This window comes from Electrophorus electricus, chromosome 24, assembly GCF_041902795.1.
Source record: "Electrophorus electricus isolate QZ-2024a chromosome 24, ASM4190279v1, whole genome shotgun sequence".
Classification (NCBI taxonomy): Eukaryota; Metazoa; Chordata; class Actinopteri; order Gymnotiformes; family Gymnotidae; genus Electrophorus; species Electrophorus electricus.
The window spans coordinates 4,251,983-4,273,575 of record NC_137520.1 but is presented as its reverse complement, the minus strand read 5'-3'; the positions used below and the strand labels follow the sequence as shown (position 1 = coordinate 4,273,575).

General features: G+C 41.0%; 1 protein-coding gene across 8 annotated transcripts in view; it reads left to right on the top strand.

The window, feature by feature from the left end:
• syt2a (synaptotagmin IIa) overlaps positions 1-21,593 on the top strand; it is a 67,848-nt gene that overhangs the window by 14,889 nt on the left and 31,366 nt on the right. For 2 of the 8 annotated variants that reach the window (XM_081706748.1, XM_027030048.3), the window contains exons 1-2: positions 6,524-6,673; positions 8,512-8,603. The exons of 1 other annotated variant lie outside the window; for it this stretch is intronic. In XM_081706748.1, the coding sequence (XP_081562874.1) occupies positions 6,625-6,673; positions 8,512-8,603 (141 nt within the window). In that variant the 5' untranslated portion in view covers positions 6,524-6,624. Of the gene's footprint in view, positions 1-6,522; positions 6,674-8,511; positions 8,604-10,387; positions 10,449-21,593 lie in introns of those variants that run through there. 5 more of the 8 variants (XM_035522451.2, XM_035522449.2, XM_035522452.2 and 2 more) reach the window with 5 other exon arrangements.

Genomic DNA, 21,593 nt, shown 5'->3' with positions numbered 1-21,593 from the left:
CAATCATGATAAGCTGCAGTAATGGAGGAGCCCATACAGCTTGGTGGAGCCAGGGACCAGTGCAGGGCTGATGAGAAAGAGGGGAGAAGGTGAGTACCACTCCCATCTTAGCAATGCTCTGCATGCCAGTAAGGGTTATACACATAAGGTGCTCTCCTTTCCTCCTTTCCCTCCCGTCCCCCTCTTGACATAATTGATGCAATTACGGTCCTCCTGGTCCTCAGTGGGGCCCCTCCTGTAAAAAATGCTGCCTTCAAAAGACAGCTGTCCCCCTCATGTCCACCTCCAGAGGCTAATCGCTCCACCCCTATCTCTGCTCCCTTCAAAGAGCTGGCAGATATCTTCTCTCCCACCAAGGCCACCCAGCTACCTCCACACTTTAACTATGACTCAAGGAGGGAGCTGTTCTCCCTATGTGCAGGGTTTATCCACTCTCCCTGGAGGAGGCATAGGTCATTGAATATTGTATCCAGGAATGTCTAGCCCATGGTTACATCTGCCCCACCACCCCTATTTTAAAAAAGAAGGACAGTGAGCTGAGGCCACGTATTGATTAGCACTGCTAGTCAAGTACCCCTACCCACTACCACTGATCCTCACCATTCTCGAGCAACTGAGGAGGGTGTGGTACTGCAGTAAGATAGACCTACACAGTGCCTAGAACCTTTTCAGGATTAAGAAAGACAATGAATGGAAGACAGCCTTTAGTAGGGCCTCGGGACAATATGAATATCAAGTTCTTCTTTATGGCCTAGCCCAGCACCTTCCATTTTTCAAGCATACATAAACAAAGTCCTGAGGAGGTTTATGGGTATATCCTTCATCGCTTACATTGACATCATCCTGATCCATTCCCCATCCTATGACTGACATGCATGATGTAGCATACAACAGGCCCAGATGCATCACAATACAGTTATTTCTGCGGTTTATCTATTTCTACAGGTGCTTGAGCTGGTCCATCATCACCCTGGCTAAGTCCTTGAATGACCTGCTCCATGGGCAGGCTACCCAGCTGAAGTAGATGTCTTCAATGACAGAGGCATTCCTTTTGCTGAAGAGAGCTTTTCCAAGCTCCCCAGTACTGCAGCAGCCTGATCCCACCAAGTCCTTTGTAGCAGAGCTCAATGCCTCCAATGTGGGGGTGGGGGCCATGATGTCCCAGTGGTCAGGGGAAAACATCAAACTAAAATCAACGACCTTTTATTCCTGAAAACTGACTCAGCAACTGAGTTATTTGCCATGAAGATAGCCTTTGAGGAATGGAAACACTGGCTACAGGGAATCATCATGTATCCAGACCACCAAGTGGCTTACCTCCAGGTAGGCTCAGTGGTTCGTGTTCTTTTCTCAGATTGTGTTCCAGGTGACATACTCCTGCTTTGTGGGAACTGTCCAACTGACCTGCTCTAGACTGAGACATCGCTGTGGCTAACCCCCATTCTCACTGTCCACCAAACAGCTGTTCATGATGTGGCACAGCACTCATCAAGTGGGCACACACCTTCCTGGGCTCAGGGCACCCTGGATCAACTCACACCACCCAGCTACTGACAGCAAGCTACTGGTGACAAGCAATGCACCAGTGCAGCATGTGCCATGTGTGTCAAGGCCTCTTGAAAAAGCTGAACATAACAGTAAGAATCACCACAGGCTACTACCTACAGACCAATGGACAGGTGGAGTCAAACAGGAATGGGTAAGTTTTTGCTTCTCTATTGCCAGGGACACCCAGAGACCTGGAGGTCCTACCTCCCCTGGGCAGAGTATGCCCAGAACTCTTTTTGCCATGCAGGCATAAGACTTGCTCCCTTTGAGTGCAGGATTTCAGTACATTTGAGAGGGGAATTTCAGCTCCCTCTGGATACTTGGAAACCCCTGACCATGGACAAGCCCACTGTTCAAACTTGGTGTAAGTAGAGTGAGCATATCTGAGAGGGGACTCATTGAAACTTCTGATTCACCATCACCGCCAATAAGAGTAAGGCAGATTGATGACCATCTACCAACCCAGGGATGAAGTGTGGGAAGCCAGGATGACCAGGTGGAACCCCTTGGCAAGCTGCCCCCTAAGTATGCTACTTCATACACCATGCTCCACTGTGTCAACGAAATAACCTACAGGGTCAGCTTGCCAAGGAGCTGCCATGCATTGCCACCTTTCCATGTCTATGCCCTGAAGCCTGTGGAGCTGTTGCTGGATCCTCACTGCCAGATTCCCTACCTCTATCCCTGGAGCTAGAGGGGGACCTGGTTATAAGGTAAGTACATCTCAAATACTCAGTTGGAAAGGAAATGCCTGTAGTTCCTTGTGGATCACGAAGGGTATGGTCCAGAGGAGAGAACCTGGGTGCCTGCATCCCAGATCTTGGATGTCAACCTAGTAGACTTCTTCCACCACATGGACCCATGCAAGCCAGCTCTTGGGCAGGCCACGTTCTTGGAGGTTGGTGGGATTCTCGGAGGGGGGGTCCGTTGTCACGGTCAGGCACCCAGCCTTAGGGATACAGCCACTGACAAATAAACTTCACCTGATCTGCTCCCAATCCCCTGATTACTGATCACAAGTACTTGTGCCTTGTTTGTTTCCTGTATTCTTTCTGGTATTTACTCTCACAGGTATTGTGTTCCAGTGCTGTGTACTGCTCACCTGTACAGCACCTAAGATAATGCTCTGAGTTATAGTCTGCTCTTCAGTGTCTCCACACTTTGAGTTATTACAGCTAGTATATTTCCTTTTTCTTTTATACTCTTAGCCAGCACACTGCTGTGATCTTTTGTTGTCTTTAATTATGGAGAATGAAGACGCTTCTTATTCACACTTATGTCTTGCTCCTACCACAGCTACAGACTACTAGAAATAACTAATATATTTCATATTGTGTAAGATTACCAGTAAACACAATTAGAATGGAATAACTGTTTTTGTCTAGAACAAGGATTATTTAAGCAACATTTTAATGAAGAGAAAAAAAAGAAAATAGACAAATTAGCAAGATAATAGAACACACCATAAATTGAAGATTACACTAAGATAACCAGACAGTACTTCAGCTTGTTACACAATTTGAGGACACAGTGAACATCACATTAAGTGTTCATTACTGTGTAGAATTTATATTTATGAGAAATATATTCTCAACACTTTTTTGGACATATGACAGAAAAATAGATTTATTATACAAATTGCTATCTTTTTGGATCCTTGCATCATCCACTTCTCCTAGAGCCCAAACTACAGCTTTTGTGATATACTGCTTATTTCTTGAGCCATATCCATATAAACAAGACCCTGTTAGTCACCCTCCAGCTTTGCTTCTTACAGCTTCATTAATAGATCACCAAGCTTTCTGAGCCTCTAATGGTCTTTATTGGAGACTTTGGGAAAACTGTCCACACTGACCCAATAACCTCAATAATCTCTGGAGTTCCACTGCATCTTTGCCATGCCATCTTGAGTGCTTTCTTGGGGTCATTGACATGCACAGCTCTTATACGCTTCACATACTCAGCTGGTTTATGGCCTAGCCACTTCATTAAGAGGTCAGTTTCTTCTTTCTCTATCAAATTCAACCCAAATGTATTCTGAAATGATGGACTCCAGGCCCTGCAATTCTTGAAACAATCATATTTCAAGAGCCCTGTGGTGATAATTTCACCTCAAGTCATGAACCTTTCTAAGATAATCATACTTTTGTCTTGATGTCACTATTCTTGTCACAGGTCACATTGATAAGGCATACCTGTAGGTTGGGCAGGTGAATAATTTAATAATAATAATAATCATTCATCTTTGATAAGAACTATTGTGCTGCTCTTCCTCCACTGTGGAGCTTTCTTGGTCAGGAAGGGGGTATAATGGCTAAAATATATTCTAGCATCCAACTGAAGGAATCATATCCTGTAGTGATTCCCTCTTCAGAAAGTTCTCTTTTAGAGATGTTTCACTTTTGAGGATGTTGAAAGGGCAATCCATTTGATTGCAACTGTGCTATGGGTGAAGACTGAAGATCATTTAAAAGAGAAACCTCTGGATCTGGCATCCATTTGAAAGCTAATGTGTGGCTGTGAATGTTTTTGTATGTATTCTCTTTTTTATGTATTCTCTAGTGCACTCCGATGCTCCAAAACAACCTTGCTTGCAAGCCTTTGATTAAGCTTATCACTCCTCATAGCCGTTAATAATACTTCAATACTTCAGTCTTTGCCGTATAGTATTATATTTCTTTATATTCAGAGTGTATAGTGAAGCTTCAAAATGTGCTTTCTGTACTTTCATATCTATTTCCTTCTTAGTAATGTGACTAATGCTTTAGCTGCTTCAGCATGGGCTATTGCAGCAGCTCTGCTGTTAGAGAACCCATGTGTGTGTCTTGAGGACTGTGAGACCTGGGACCATGTCTTTAGTGAATGATCAGATTTTTTATTCTGCCCTGATTGCAACAAGGCTAATGGTCAAAGTCAAATTTATTTATATATCACTTTTTACAACAGCTGTTGTCACAAAGCAGCTTTACCCATGTCTGTTTCCAAGCCCCCAGTGAGCAAGCCAAGGGTAACAGTGGCAAAGAATCTCTCTAAAACATGAAGAAACCTTGAGAAGAACCAAAATTCAAAGGGCCATCCTCCTCTGACCAATTGTCTTGAGAATCAGTCCCTTTTTTACACTCCACTGAGGAAATGTCTTGGTAAATATGTTGTTTTACTCTTCTATCCTCCTTCTACTCAGTGTATAATTTGACAGGTAAACTTGTATCTCATTTACAACACTTGTACTTGAATGTTCCATGTTCTTGTTTAATGCAGCAACTAGTAAACAAAAAAAGGTAAAAGTGTAAAATAGTATCATTGTATACATACAGACCAAGAAAACAAACCCAGTCCCAGAAAACAAATGGCATGAAGATCCATTAGATACCTGATTAACAAAATACTTACTGTTCTATAGCATATTGCTTATATGGTCCAAGTTTACAAGTATACAACTATGGTCTTTTCATATCTATGAAATACCACAGTACCACAATATGATGGGGCTGAAAAAAAGAATGAGCATACTAATAGCACTTTGAAATACTCAATAGGGTTAGGACAGAGATACACCAACCATGCTTGGTTTTTTGCTTCCTCAAACAGTACTTTACAGACTATATCACCACAAGGGGACAGCCAATGACTTACTTATAATACCAAAGAAATCCACAAAAGGGAAGAAGAAGAAATCACTAAACTACACTGACATGTGAATTGCCAAGACATTAACCAGTTCTTATTAAAAAAATGCAAAATGTCATCCTAAGTATAAGGGACTTTAGTGACAATGTAGGATAGTTAAAAAAAAAAAAATTAACTAAATGGACTGGTTTACAACATACAAGCTTGTCCATAAATATCAATAAAGTCTGGGTGTAAATAGGGCAGCTGTCTTTTAGCTATATGGTGACACTGCAATGACCATTCTGTTCACTTTAATTAAGACTGATTGGGATTGCATTGATTTAATTCTCCAGTGCTTGTAGATAGGCACATGTTTGTATTTGGGGGACTAGTATTTACAGACAATTCACTGACATACTGTAAACTAAAGCTGTCAAGTTGACAAGGGAGAATGTGTCAGCACACAAAGCAAGGGGTCAGTCTTTATCCAGAGATTGTTTTGGTGTTTTTCATTTGATGATGTCCTTGAAAGTACAAATGATTTTAAGACTTCAGCACTGAAATATTCAACTATAATTTTTCTTTGATAATCCCAGATGTCTAGTGGATGATGTAAAATAGTAAATTATGGTAGAACTGTAGTAAAAAATAAAAGAAAAAAGAAAAAAAGACAGGAGTTGTGATCTAACTGAATGTTTCATCAGTTATTTACCAGATGTTAAAACAATGTGAACATCTCAAGAATCTCTTTCTCTCTCCTTATTTCTCTCTCTCTTTCACTGGTGCAACAGCATGCAAGATGCAGTGTCTCGACTCCTCATCACTTTACTGCCCCCCTCTATTTAGGCCTTCTTCATTCAATCCCCTTCCCCCTTTCTCTTTCTGTCCTTGGTTACTGCAGTCGTGCATTTTTTTATTTTTGTTATTCACGCACCCAACTATGTTCTCATTGTTTTAGAAATCAAAGCCAAAGGGCAAAAATGGAAGAGTAAGCTTTGCTTATTTATTTCCTCTGATAAACCACTACTGTAGGAGAGGTTCCAGAGAGAGAAAATAGAATCAGAACTGTGTGAGCAGCATCTACAATCAGACAGCTGAGTGAGATGGATTAAGGAAGAGGGGGAAGGAAAGAGGGGGTGAAGAAGAGAGGGTTGGGGGTAGGAGGGAATTGCTTTGTGGAAGAGAGCGAAAGTGAGAGAGAGCTGGAGAATGAGAGGAGGGGAGGGGAAAGCATGATGGATGGAGGAGGAAGAGGAGTGTGGCCCTGCGTCCTCCTCTGTGTGTGTGTGTGTGTGTGTGTGTGTGTGAGAATGTGTGTGAATGTGAATGAGAGAGAGAGAGAGAGAGAGAGAGAGAGTGCTGCAGTGGCGAGTAGAGGGGGGGTGACTGCAGTTTCTCTGGCTGATGAGAGACAGAAGACATTGCTTCAGCACTGAAACATTTAACCCTTAAGTGCCTCGTCACTGAATGGGTCAGCCCACAATAGGAATAGGACCAAGAAGAACATTACAGACAGGTGTGTAAAGCTTTTAATTTTATTTTCGCTCCACGAAGACAGAAATGAGGAGAGGTACACAGAATTGTACAGCAGTACTATACTGTAACATTATTGTACTATTGTATATGGGACAGCACTGGCTATTACTTAATCATGCTGTAAGAAAGCATCATCAGAAACTGAAAGAATAGGGAGTTACTTCATTAGAACACTCTAGCTATTGATTTAACAGTCTTTTTTGTCTTGAAGGATACATTCTGATGGACTGTTTTCTATACAAGCATTTTGTGTGCAGCAAAGAGAAGCATGTTTGCCCTCACTAAACTGGAGTAGATGTGGTGCAGTGCTTTTTAGATGGTGCTATACGGTGCTCTGATTATTTTGCCATGCGAGTGTTGCAGTAGTGTTTCAAGGTGCTTGTCCCAGGAGCACTGTGAGATCTTAGCAGTCTTTATGTTTGTCAACTTCAGCACAAATTAGAATCCTGGCAGCTTCCCCCTTCATGCATGTCTGGCCCTGCATCCTTTTTTTTTTTTTTTTTTTTTTTTTTGTACAAGCAATTGTTAAGATTATTTGATCCTAGGTCTGGGTTACATGCAACCTGGGTTACATGCAACCTTGAGCTGTTGACAGCCAAGTGGGAAGGCACATGGAATCTGTTTTTTTTTTTTTTTTTTTTTTTTCGTACCCTGGATAATTTCCAGTGAGCCATCCCTGCTGACAGCTGCTGTGTTTACCCTGAGGGGGGTGAGGATTGACAACCTTCTCTGCACCAAGGAACAACAGTGAAAAGCCATGTAGTTTACCTCTGTTGATAATGCACTTATATTCATATGGTATTAATAAAAAAACAAAACCATTGCAGTTTTAAGCACTGATTCTGTTAGTGGTTTCATTAAAACCTCATAATAGAAAATGAAAATTAAATAGTATAGAACATATAGAATACAATGTAGAATATATTTTTCATAATGACACCATCTTAAAAGTTTTGATGGTCGCAAGTTATAAATCATCAATATATGCTTTATTGGAATTCTTAATAAGAAACTCAAAGAAAGTTGGATGGATGGATTCATTGATTTCACAGGAAAATTACAAATGAAATGTTGAGTGATTCTAGAGTTGGAGGGAGTGGGATTTACTTCTAGTTTTTCCACTCATCTCCACAAGATTCTTATGCAGTATTCTGGGCATCACAGGCAAGGGACATTGCCAAGGACAAATGCTATTCCCTGACTGTTAAGGATTTATTTTACTTTTATTTTAATAGTTAGAGAGAGTTTATTTTAATAGTTGTGCTAAACTGTAGGAGCTTCATTTACTCTAGCCATTTAATCTAGGCTTTGACTTTGAATGTGGATAATACAAGAAGAGTTTGGGATAAGGATCATATCCTAGTAAACACTCTTTCATTATGAGATATTTTGTGATTCATTTGTGAGTGCTCAGAGGGTGGAATGCTAAAAGCCATATAGGTCTCTAGGGACTACCTATTTTTCCACTAGTACTTCCAACAACTAATCAATGTAATGTGGAGTCATATGATTTCCAGATGGTTGGGTGTCCAAATCTGAACCTTTTATTGTGCTAAGTGAACAATGCTGCAGAGAGACTATGGCCATGTTGCATGGCTGATTTCATTTCATGTATATGATAAAATATGAGTACTAGATTTTAATAAACGTGGACAATCACATAAAACCTTCTTATATGGGGTGAAAAAACCCCCCCAAAAAGTCAGATGTCACAATAAGTGATTATGATGTATGCTGAGATTTTTCATTTCTTTGAATTTGGAGAATTAGAATTTTTTTTCTTACTCTTACCTCTTTCTCTTCCATGGTTCTGCGCAGCTACAGCTGGCCTCAGAGACAGACAAATCAGGCCAAACAAGACAGACTGCATTCAGTTACAGCCATCTGAGAGAGGAGGGGATAGACTTAAGGTGATGCCAGTTTATTCTCGTTAGTTAATTTGGTTAATTACTAAAGACCACCTGTGGTAATGGTCTTGACTCACTCAGTATTGTGGAAGCACAGTGACCCTCCTAAAACAGCAGCTGCTGTAATGCAAGGAAAGCAGCAGTCTTGGAAGCTTCGGCACCTGTCTAATGCTTTTGGAAGATGCTTTGTTTTGGTTTTTTTTACTCTTACACTGGATGATTCTGAGATTTATTTTTTGCCCTAAATTTTCATTTCTGTTACAAGAATAGAGTTTTAAAACAAGCCATTTACATAATGTCATTTTACTATTACTTACCAGTAATAAATTACAGTAGTTTAAGCAGTATTAACAACCCAGTTACTGGTCAAAGGTCAATAATAATGTTTGATATTCAGGCAGAGATCACACTTTCAATCGGGTGAACTTGGTGAATAACTACTTATTGACAAACAAAGAAATGACAAAGAGCTCACTTTGCTTTGAGTACAGAGTAAGAGTCTCTGCCAGTATCTTTGCAATTAAAGATATAAGAGGATACTTTACATAAGCAGTTTGAGCACACCAGTGGCTTGCATTTTACTGGACTTAAAGTGAATCTTGAAGTGAACAACAAATTCTGTTCTACCATCTTTCTAATATGTTTACTGAACACTCCCCATTCATTCCAGTTATGTGCTTTCTTCAACTTTTCCATCAAGACAAAGGCACATTGATGTCAGTGGTTACTATCCATTTTGTTTTTCTATTAGTTTATGGTTAAGGTGTTCAATAACAACAACATAATTGCTCACTGGTCATAGAGACAGAAATTAATTCAGAACCTTGACACTTCGCTTTTAAACAGAAAAGATGGTGCTTGTGTGAGGATTCACTTGTACTTCAACAGGAATATGTAATATATATATATTATATAGAGCGCATACTATAAACACAGAAAAGAAGTATGGCTTGCCTATCCACTTACTGCAACATTGTTTTCATCCCTGTACAATTTCTACTGTAACAGGGTAATATATTTCTTCTATTAGCCCCTTTAACCTCCCTAAGGTAATTCAAGACAATTGTGTAATGAAAATGCAATAAAATATAAAATACAATAAAAACACACCTATTTACCTTATACCCAATTACCTGTTTCTAGATATAGCCAACAAAGTCAAAAACAAACGTGTTCTCTTGTTTAGCTACTGTTGCCCTACCAACTGCCAAGGCATCAGTTGCTGGTGTATAAATTATGGTGTGAGGTTTGGCTTACATTTGTTAGCTAGAGGTAGATTCCTGATGCTTGTTAATATAACTGCAGTTTTAATTATTGAATCTTACTCTCTGGTGCTTGCATAGCAGAGAAAAAAAATGCCCTGGGCCATGCATGGTCACATGATCACAATTCATCCTTGCTACATGATTAGTGATGGCGGATTTAAGAGTTTGCACTGCAATCACCATAATCGAAGAAGTAATGATGCCAGTATATAAAATGCCTGGAGTACTTTTATATGTAAATGAGTGGTCTTTAAAGCTTGAAACTGCACAGACAGAGTAGTGCATTTGGGGAAAATAAGAGCAAATTTGCAGTAAACCAATTCACACAAATACTCTTGTAAAATATTTTTGATCAGTTTTAAATGTTTAAATCCTATTTCTTTCCTGTTCTGCCTTTATGTCATAATGCAAGACATTCATGACTGACTCAGAGATAACCATTATAGCTGCTAACCCAACCAAATCTTTGGATTTCAATTCAATCCTGCACCCCTGTTCAATTCTACACTTCTCTCTTTCTAGGTGCATGCCAATACATGCATAACACAGAGAGGAGTGCTGTTTCGAGGAGTGTTTTCTTGTGGTAAAATGTTTTTCATACTTATATATATGAAAAAAACCAAAGCAAAATGGTTCAGAAAATAATATTAGCAGTAGATTAGCTATTAAGAATCTGAAAAAAAACACATGATGGTAGGCATCTGAGTGAATAAGCAGAACAGCGAATTGGACAAAGTTTAAGGATTAGAAAGTCATCTGGATAATGTGTGACAGTTTCAGCCTATTCAGTGATCTAATATTTCATGGGTGATAAATGTTAAGCAGAAATAAAGAAAAACCCTACATAGTGTGAATCTCAGTAACTTTGCAGCATTCCAGTGAAAACTAAGACCAACTGTTGTGTAGCTTATATGAGTGCTATATAATTTAATTTGAGTGACATACCTTCTACAAGTGAAGAAATTTGTTTACCTTAGTCATCTGTTTTGATTGCAGAATGCATTAGTTAGACCAAGATAGATTTGGTGTTAGAGGTTAATTCTTTACAACCTGCTATTTTGATTAAGATCAAATTTAGCTTCATATCATGAGTACATTGTTTTGGTAAATGATGAAGCATGCAAACACGTTTGTCTATAAAGTGGTCTGTCATATTGTGAACACTGTATTTGTAGATTTCTTTGTATAACAGTTTGACCAACAATCATTGAATTGGGAGGGATATTAGTCCTTAGACCTTGTAAAAAAAGAGCAAGTAGTTCAGAAAATAAAATTAGCAATATTTTGTTTATTAAGAATCTGAAAACACATGATGGTAGTGTAAAGGTGGGCTAAAACCCAGGTCAACTAGGTGGACACCAACAGCCTACTGGGTGAGCAATCACACTAACAATGGTGGGCCTATGTGCAGAAGTTAGATCAGGTAAAACAAAAGGAAAAAACTAATCCACCACAACGAGTGTGGAAAAAGGGAGAACAAAGGACACCAAGAAACGGCAACCCCAATGCACTGGGGAAAACCAAACAAACTTTCCAAACAAAACCAGAAAATGGGGAGGAAATTGCATGACTAAAGGAAGCCTCTGGAGAGGAAAAACTGGAGCAGGAAGGGGACGTGTAAAAACACGAATGCAGACAAGTAGTGAGGTGTAGCACAAAGGCCAAACACTGGACCCCACTGGATGTCCAAGAGATGCTTGTCCATGTCAGAGGGGCCCATGTTGTGCTCAACAACAGGGGAAGAGTAAGGCAATAAGAGACAGGGTTAATGCAGCAAAGGACCTTGAATGGCCCAATGTACCAAGGAGCGAGTTTGCATGGATTCCCACACAAAGGCAGGTCCTTGGCCAATAGCCAAACCTGCTGCCCAGGCTGATAAGTCGGTGCTGGTCGCTGTCACATTTCTGAGCAGCAGCAGCAGACGAAAGAGCCTTGCATGCCCATCACCAGGCACAGTGGCAGCGCCTGACCATCTGCTCAGCAGACCAAACACCCACATTGGCCTCTTGGTCGGGAAACATGGGTGGAGCATACCTGTACTAGCACTCAAATGGTTACATGCCTAAGGAGGAGTGCCACAGGGAGTTCTGGGTAAACTCCGGCCATAATAGGTGCTCGGACTAAGAGGATTGACAGGAAGAGGCCAGACAGAGGAGGGTGCACTCCAAGTCCTGATTAACCCTTTCGATCTGGCTGTTGGATTGGGGGTAGAAGCCGGAGGACAAATTAGCTTCTGCCCCCCAACAACCAACAGAAGGCACCCCAGAATTGGCTGGTAAATTGAGGCCCGTGGTCTGACATGATGTCGCTAGGCAGGCCATGAAGACAGACCACTTGGGTAAGCAATAACTTGGCTGTCTCTTTTGCAGATGGCAGTTTAGGCAGTGCAAAGAAGTGGCCAGCCTTGGAGAACCTGTCCACCACCACCAAAATCACCGTATTGCCGCTTGATGGGGGCAGCTCTGTAATAAAAGTTGAGTGACAGCTGAGACCAGGGACGCAAAGGCACAGCCAGTGGGCCTTGTCCTGGGGTCCCTGCACTGAGCGCAGGTGCAACAGGGGTTCACAAACGCTTGGATGTTGGGTTCCATGCAGGGCCACCAAAACCGCCGACAGAGAAACTCAAGCGATCGTGTGTCTCCTGGGTGCGCTGAAAAGGGAGATGCATTTCTGCACTCGAGGACCTGAACTCTGACCGCCGTAGGGACATACAGTCATCCTGGGCCTCCACCCGGGTCTGGTTCAGTAAGGATAGTCTGACGTACTACCTTCTCAATCCCCCACAGGATTGGCACTACGATGCAGGCCCCGGGGATAACGGTCGAGGGTGGAGTAGAAGGCAGTGAGGATTACCACTCGTGGGAGAGAACATCCAGCCAGTGCCTCCAATCCTTGAGCGCAAGCTTGACCACCAGTAATTTGCAATCGCACACATCATAGTTTCATTCTGCTGGGGACAGACGTCGAGAGAAGTAAGCACAGGGATACAGTTTGTCCTCTCCGGACCTTTGGGACAGAACTGCACCAACGCCCACCTCATATACGTCCACCTCAATGACAAACGGAAGCTCGGCATCAGGGAGCTGCAGAATAGGGGCCTTGATCAGATGGCATTTTAATTCATCAAATGCCTGCTGGGCCTCGGTGGACCAGCAGAACCAACCCGACACCTTCCTGGTCAACGCGATCAGTGGGGCTGCAACTGTGCTAAAGTTCTTAACGAACCTGCGATAAAAATTCATGAAGCCCAGGAAGCGTTGGACCAGACGCACTGAGGTGGGTCTAGGCCAGTTCTCTACAGCCTGCACCTTGGCAGGGTCCATGCACAATTTATTGTGGGAGACAACAAATCCCAAAAAGGAGATGGTACGGGCATGGAACAATGACTTCTCGAGCTGGACACAGAGGTGGTTCTCGAGCAGAAGCTGGAGGACCCACCTAACATGGGTGACATGTTTGTCTACCGTTTGCCTGTATATTAGGATGTCATCCAAGTAGAGGAACACGTATCTGTCAAGGGCCTCCCTTAGGACCCTTTGATGTACCACTGGAAGACAGCAGGAGCGTTCATCAACCCAAATGGCATAACCAGGTATTTGCAGTGTCCGGAGGAGGTGATGAATGCCATCTTCCATTCGTCTCCCTCTTGGATTTTCACTAGGTTGTAGATGCTGTGCAGGTCCAATTTGGTAAAAATGGAGGCCTGCTGCAGTGTCTCAAATGTTGAGGTCATGAGGGGCTACGGATAACGGTCCTTGACAGTCACCTAGTTAAGGCCCCGGTAGTCTATACAGGTGCATAACAGTCTTTCTTCCTGACAAACCCCCCCCCAAAAAAACCCCCAAAAACCCCCCACTCCAACCCACACCAGCTGGGGAAGCAGATGGCCGAATGAATCCTAGGACTAAGGCTTCCTGGATATATTCTCCCATTGCCTCCCAGGCCCTGAAAGAGAGAAGAAGCAACCTCTAGGGGGACTGGAGCCCAGGAGGAGGTTTATGACCATGTGGTATGGCCGGTCTGCTAAATGCTTCCCTAAGGTCCCAGTATTCCTGGGGGACTTGAGACAGATCCAGACCATGGGATTGCGAGCAGCCCCAGACCGGGGTTTGGGTGGCTGCAGGCAGGAGGTCTGACATGTCAAACCCCATGACAGACTAGCTGAGCCGGTCGGTGCTATCTGAGGATTATGTCACTGAAGCCAGGGGTACCCAAAATCAGTTGCAAGTCGGGAGCATGGATAACAAACAGTACAATGTGTTTGCTGTGTGCTCCGACTTGCAACGTGACTGGACGTCTCTGATGACCAACAACCCCTGGCTCAAGGGACTGGCCATGGGTTCATCCAGTGCGACCAGCGGCAGGGCTACCTTGTTGGCCAACCCAGTGTTGAGAAAAATTGCCTGCGGCCCCAGAGTCCACAAATGCTTGGTGACATGTTTCAGACATTCCCAAGGCCATTGTGGTACTGAGGAACAACCCCTGAGCTTGGAGAGGACTGGTTAAGTCCATCAGAGGTCCTCCCTCTTCTGACGGATGTTGTCTTTTCCCTGGAGCTCAGGACAAGCTGGGCAGAGATGACCCGAGCTCCCACAGTACAGACACCTCCCTTCTCACATCCGAGCGTCGCATTCACGTTGGGAAAAGTGGGTGTTCATGTGCTTGTCATGCACATGAACAGGGCTAAGGGTGCACGGAGCTCCGCGACAGCCTCGACTGATCTCTGGTCCCCGTGTTCTGCACCTCTGCTGCACACGATTGTCAATACGCAAGGCCAGATCAATCAGGTCGTCAAGAGAGACAGGAGTATCATGGTGGAAAAGTTCATCTTTAAGGTCCTCGCTGAGGCCCCGGTGGAAAGTGGCCATCAGCGCTGTAGGGTTCCATCTGCTCTCGGCCACCGCAGTGCGGAATTCAATCGCCAAAGGGAGAACAAATGACACCACAGGAAGAAATGGCATCCCTGATGCACTTTGGAAAACCAAACTATAACAAAACCAGAAAACAGGGAGGAACTTGAATGACTAAGGGAAGCCTTGGGAAAAAGACAGACTTGAGAGGGAAAACTGGAGAAGGGAGGGGACGTGTAAAAACACAGACACCTTCACAGCACAAAAGTAAGGTATAGCACAAGGGGGAATACTGGAGAGGGGAGGGGACATGTAAAAACATGAACACCATTGCAGACAAGAAGTGAGGTGTAGCACATGGGCTCACAGACTCAATACCTGAAGTTACAGGCTAGGAGTTTGGCTCAGAACTTTGGCAAAGACCCAGCACTGAATGACTGGGTCACAGGGCTTATATAAGGTATAGCCCAGCTGTTGGGTGTCAAGCCTGATTAGTGGCATGCCTGACTCAAGGCCTCCCTCTGGTGGCCAGAGGGGGCCTCAGCCTGGCACCAACCCTTACAGGTAGGCATCTGAGTGAATAAGCAGAACAGCGAATTGGCCAAAGTTTAAGGATTAGAAAGTCATCTGGATAATGTGTGACAGTTTCAGCCTACTGATCTAATATTTCATGGGTCATCATAAATGTTAAGCAGAAAAAAAAAATCTACATAGTGTAAATCTCAGTAACTTTGCAGTATTCCAATGGAAACTAAGACCAACTGTTGTTTAGCTTGTATGAGTGCTATATAATTTAATTTGAGTGGCATACCTTCTACAAGTGAAGAAATTTGTTTACCTTAGTCAACTGTTTTGATTGCAGAATGCATATTTGTTAGACCAAGATAGATTTGGTGTTAGAGGTTAATTTTTTACAACCTGGATTAAGATCAAATTTAGCCTCATATCATGAGTACATTGTTTTGGTAAATGATGAAGCATGCAAACACATTTGTCTACAAAGTGGTCTGTCATATTATGAACACTGTATTTGTATATTTCTTTGTATAACAATAGACACTGAATTGGGAGGAATGTTATGGGCAGTATCAACTAGGCTTATGGTGGAAGCCACTCACATTATTTCACCTCATCCACAAACTCTGCATATTTCAATTTGTTCCTTTTGGAAAGCTTCATCCACTGCATCCTCAAATGGAATATATAATAAACAATCAGCTTACTTTCAGATCCAGTAGCATTTCCAGCTTTTAGTAATACACTCACGGATCCATAGTTTTTGGGTTTTTTTAACTACATTTTTGCTACCAAGTTCAATCTCGCACTTCAACCAATCTACCAATATTTGTAGACTGCGCTTTTTCTTCAATACACTGTCCCTTATGTACAAACCTAATCATTTTACTGTTCGTACAAGATCAAAAGTTAACTTCTTTGCTCTTATTATCGAAAAACATGCTAATGAGCTAAGCAGCTCATTGCATCCATATATATCTTCCCTTCGACAAACTAATGTTACAAGCTGTTAAAATGTGCATCAGTGTCCTAGGTCCCACACATAATTTACAACTAGGATCTTCACATATCCCCTGTTCAGGATTTTACTGACTTAGAAAGGCATTGTAAGTTGCTCTAAACAAAAATGTTATGTGACTCACAACCATTGTTCACACAATGGTTTGATTCTTTAAAGTGTATTGCGTGAGGCTGGATATGGTGTTGTACTTTGAAAGTAAGGTGATTGTTAATTATATATTCTATTTGAGGATGCAGTGGGATATACATTTTATTTCAATAAATTAATCCTAATTTTTGTGTATGTTTACAAATAGGCTTGTTAATACAGTGTTTACATTATCTATCCATTTGCCATGGTATTTATATTCATTAACTCTTTCAATGTCAGATACCATCAGATTTTTAGAAAAAAAGCATAAATTTAGTTTTGTCAGCATTTAAGACTAGTTTATGATTCCAAAACACCAATTTTAAGGCATTAAATGCAGTTTGTCCACTGCAGAAGCCAAGCAATACAGAGTGGTGTTATCAGCATATAAGTGTATACAATTGGTGACAGAGACAATGCCAATAATATATTAAACACTGGTCCAAGAATCGAACCTTGGGGGACCCTGTGATGACGACAGAGACCTATCCCATCACCAAGAATGTTTTGAGACACCACACCCAAGACACTGAACACATGCCAAAATATAAACATTGTTGTTTGAGATATAAGTTCACTTGATTGTCTATATGAATGGGAATGGGAGATTCTTACATCTTCTTCTGGGGGCTGGAAGGATCCACAGTAATCCTGGAGAAAGGGAAGCTTTGAAACCTGCAATGAAAAAAAAGAAACCCAGGTGTTGTAGAAACATGTGTAGTTGATCTTGAAATGCCTTTGTACATATTTAAATGACCTCTTATAGAATGGTGTAATCCAAATCCTAATTAAGTGTGGGGTTGCTGGTATAAACACACTAGCAAAGATTGTACGAGGAGAATTGCCTTTTGGTATGTGATCAATTAGGCTTTGCAGGCAACAGATACTTTGCTTTACAAATACTGCTGAGAGTTGGTAATTACATAATTACTGGACATTAGCCATGAGGCTAACAAAGTCAGTAAATATTTACGCAGGACTGAAAAGTTTTTATTTTTTATTGGGTATCTCAAAAAATATGCACTGCAAGCTTGACTTGAAGATCTGCACTGCATCTTTTCTTAGAAAGTCCACTCTCCGGTTGCCCTTCAGTCATATAACACCACTAGTGGTGTTTGCATTGTAAGGGAGACCATCATCCCCTGAAGCAGAGTGATCAAGACTATCACTCCATTCATTCCAGTGGTCAAAGCACATATTTGCTGATTGGAACACCCAGTTTTGAGACTGGGTGTTACTGCTGCAATTAGCTTTTTCTATAGTCCCCCTAAATTAGCAGTAGTAGCTCTGAATTACTTAGTTTAAGGGCCACAGATTACTGTCTACCTGAGAGATCATTTCTAATCTGTGTGGTCGAAGCCAATATTTTTGCAGACTTTTTAAAAGTATTTAATATTCAACAGAATTAAAGGCATTAGAAAGATAAAAAATGACTGCACAATGTTTCTTTGTATTAATGGTGAGGAAAAATTGTCTAAGAGTGTAACAGCAGAGACTGTACTATGCTTCTTCTCTAAAACCAGACTGGTAGTCCACTGAAAGTGAATTTTCAATGAGAACTGTATCAGAACACTGAATGAGATAGGAAATGGACACAGCGAAACTATCATGACAGCAGGGTGCAGCAGGACATATGGCTAAAAGGAGATTAAACTAGGAACTTGGCGATGGGAGCAGACATAACTGCTGATTTTTGAACAAGCTTGATCAATGACTGGGGACAAGATGACTGGACTTCCTGGAGCAGAACCTGATTCTGGGATGGGTTCAGGTTCATGTGTGGAGTGGTATTTTCTTCTAAAGCCTTGTAGTCCACTCACTTCACAGGACCCCAGACAGTAAGGCATGGGGAAAAGCCAATGAGGCCTGGGAAGGCTAAAAGCCTCTGGAGATGGGTATACATCAGATTCAGCAGGACCTGGAGGGACAGCCTCAGGTTCATGAGACAAGAATGCTGGTAAGATGCACTCTGAAGGCAGCAAGACAGTCACAGGAGAGGGGCAGACCACTGTGTTGATCCACTGTGGGCAGACACTGATGAACTGCTGGAGGAATGGCATTGAGTGGGTATGGAGGATTGACTTGGATTAGGTGGGGAGACTGGCAGTAATCTGGCCCAGGAGAGCAGTGATCCGGAACATGCTCATAAGGGAACTGAGGGGAGAAACTGTCCAAGACCTGGCTCAACCTGTGTAGCTCCACAAGACCTACACAAGACAAGGCAAAGACAACAATCAAACCTAAATCACATGGCAGTCATTGCCTGGAAACAGAACAAAAACAAAAACAGAAGAGCCACATTGCATACTGTGATGTCAAGGAAGGGCAAAACATGACAGGCACTCAGTCCACATGCTCTAGAGAGGAAGAAGGAAAGGAAAAAACAAATACTGTGCTTCAGTAAAAAAAAAAAAAGTTAGATTGATTGGTCCAGTTCAGGCACCAGAGGATAGTTAGTATTGATCTGTTTTGTATATTGGATCTCTCTTCTTTTGATTTGTTTTATTTTTGACAATTTCATATGTAGAACGTTTTCAGAATTAATGTTATAATTTGTGTTAAAAAAAATGGAACTATATCATTAATTGATACCTGTACATTTTCAGCAGATTCTCTTATCCAAGTAATTTATGTGTTCCTGGTGATGGCCAGTGGTAATAAAACTATTGTACTTGATATTGCCAGCACCTAGGATAACTTTCTTTTTTTCAGCCCAAATCTTCTATTGTCTTGACCAAGCCATCATCCTGTTCTTTCTTTATCTATTTACTATTATTAGTACTTCAGCAAAAATAAATAAATGCTAATAAACTTTCATGCAAGCCTATTCTTTAAGACAAAGAATGTTAAAATAATTTTTTTCTAATGTCATCAGCCATTTTAATATATCTGGATAAGACATTTGAAATGGTCAGACAGAATGCAAGGTTGTGGAACAGTTACAAAATTATTTGCAGTTCTATAGCTATAAAATGGCCTACAATTTTCAGTTTTTGTCATGCTCTCCTTCTCACACACATGGTTGTGTTGAATACTTGCTACAGGTTCAATAAATGTACTAAGTAAGGTTAAAGTTAAATGTATTATGTAAGATGCATAATATTGTCTGTATTCAGGATACATTACATCAGTTTAGGCTATAGGTTAGGAAACTGGACTGATATGTTTTCAAGAGCAGTATACAAGAGAAGTCTGTTCACAGTCCTACTTATAGAGTAGTATGACTTTTTGCTCAGACTCAGAGTCAGTGGAATCTAGGGGTGGGTGATATGGTAAAAACATCAGATCACAATTTATTATCTATCTATCTATCTATCTATCTATCTATCTATCTATCTATCTATCTATCTATCTATCTATCTATCTATCTATCTATCTATCTATCTATCTATCTATCTATCTATCTATCTATCTATCTATCTATCTATCTATTATTTATTTATTTATTGCAGGATTATGGTCACAATTTTATCATGATTCTTTTTCCATCCTGGTTTTTAATACCATTTTGCTCATTACTAAACAGTATAACCAAACTGATCTCCCCATTTTCAAATATAGCACTACAAAAAGAATAACAGACCATTTTTTTCAAAGTACATTTTTGGACAGATTTTATTAAATTAAAACTGGTTTCAAAAGATAAGCAACACCCCCAATCAGGTAAAGTGCACTCTTGCTACATAACAGCTAGCATATCACATATCTTATTAAACACAGATCCTCAGCAAAATTAGTCAATTCACTTCACTTTGAAATTAGAATGAAAAACAGAACAAGACATCAGTAAAGAAAAAGCAAATAACTTTGTCTTATTAAAAAATAACTTAAATTAGAATGTAAACTCCTGTAGTAATCTGAGTATTAACATTCAACTGCACACTGTCATTTTAACATGACTGGAGACTTTATTAAAATTAAAACACTAAATAGCTTAACTGCTGTAATCTCTTAAAACTAAAGTACACAAGACAGGGAAAATATGGAACATGGAAGCTGGGAGGGAATAATTGTGACATCCACAAAATGAAGAATCAACAATTATTTATTTATTTATATAAGTTTTTCATATTTAAGACTGGGAGCATCACTAGAAATATATAAATAGGAGAATTTCAGAAAGGAAAAAGAGCCATCCATTAACACCCACCCCAAATGCTGCATTGTTTAATGCAAAAGTTGCTTTTTAAGTAATGATACATTTGCATTTGTTCATCAATCATCAGGGTTCCTCTTCTTTAGCGTAATGGTATTTTCACTAACGTGATTTCATTTAAGACTATTGTAAAGAACATCCAAATTATGTATTTTCTTTACTTTTATGTTGAAGTTACACAGTCTTCAGCAACTCTCTCTGAAAGAGACTCTCTGTCTCACGCAGTGTGACACAAACTGGTTGAGATTTTAGCAAAGCAATGCAGATCGATCTGTAATAGTGCCACATATTTCCCAAACATTAATCTTTCAGACTCAAATTGTAGTTCAGGTTTCAGGGCTCTTGGCTGCTCTATGGCAGCAACACCTCTCCCAGGTCCTAGTACCGCTTTATCTCAGTGGGTATCTAATGGATGAGAACTATTGGTGATTAAAATTAATAATGCATGCTTATGTGAGGGGAGGAGAGTTGAGGGGGCTAAAAATGATTTAAGGTCTAAAACTTACCATGGCTTCAGCACTTGGATCTGCATTAGCTGATCTTTCACAGTTTGCTTTCTGCCCTTTTAATGGTATTGATTTTGAGCCACTTTGTCTCCTGCAATGGCAGACTGGATAAAACAGGCATAAGCTGCTTCTCCTGCCATACATTTCCAAATAGGACCTAGACCTTGAATAATAAAATGGCTTATCCTTAGAAAATGTCAGCATCGTTACATTATTCGCATTTTGGGGTGGGTAAAGACAGGCTTCACAATGATGAAGAGAACAGATGCTTTTTCTGTTTACCCCAGTAGTATACTTAAGAAGTTTATATAGCATCTTTCTTACACCCAAAGTCGCTTAAGGTACTTTTAATGGACTCAGAGGAAGTTTTTTTCCCATTTATATTTTCTGTGGCTCTCAGTTTATTCACTCAGAGGTCTGATGCAAGTACTTTGCTTTATTCCCAAATCTGAAGCCATCCTTTCTCATGTAAAACAATTGATACAGAATAATTGGTGAGACAGCAAAGTTTAATCCACTAATTTGCCACTTATTTCTACCTGCGGTTTTG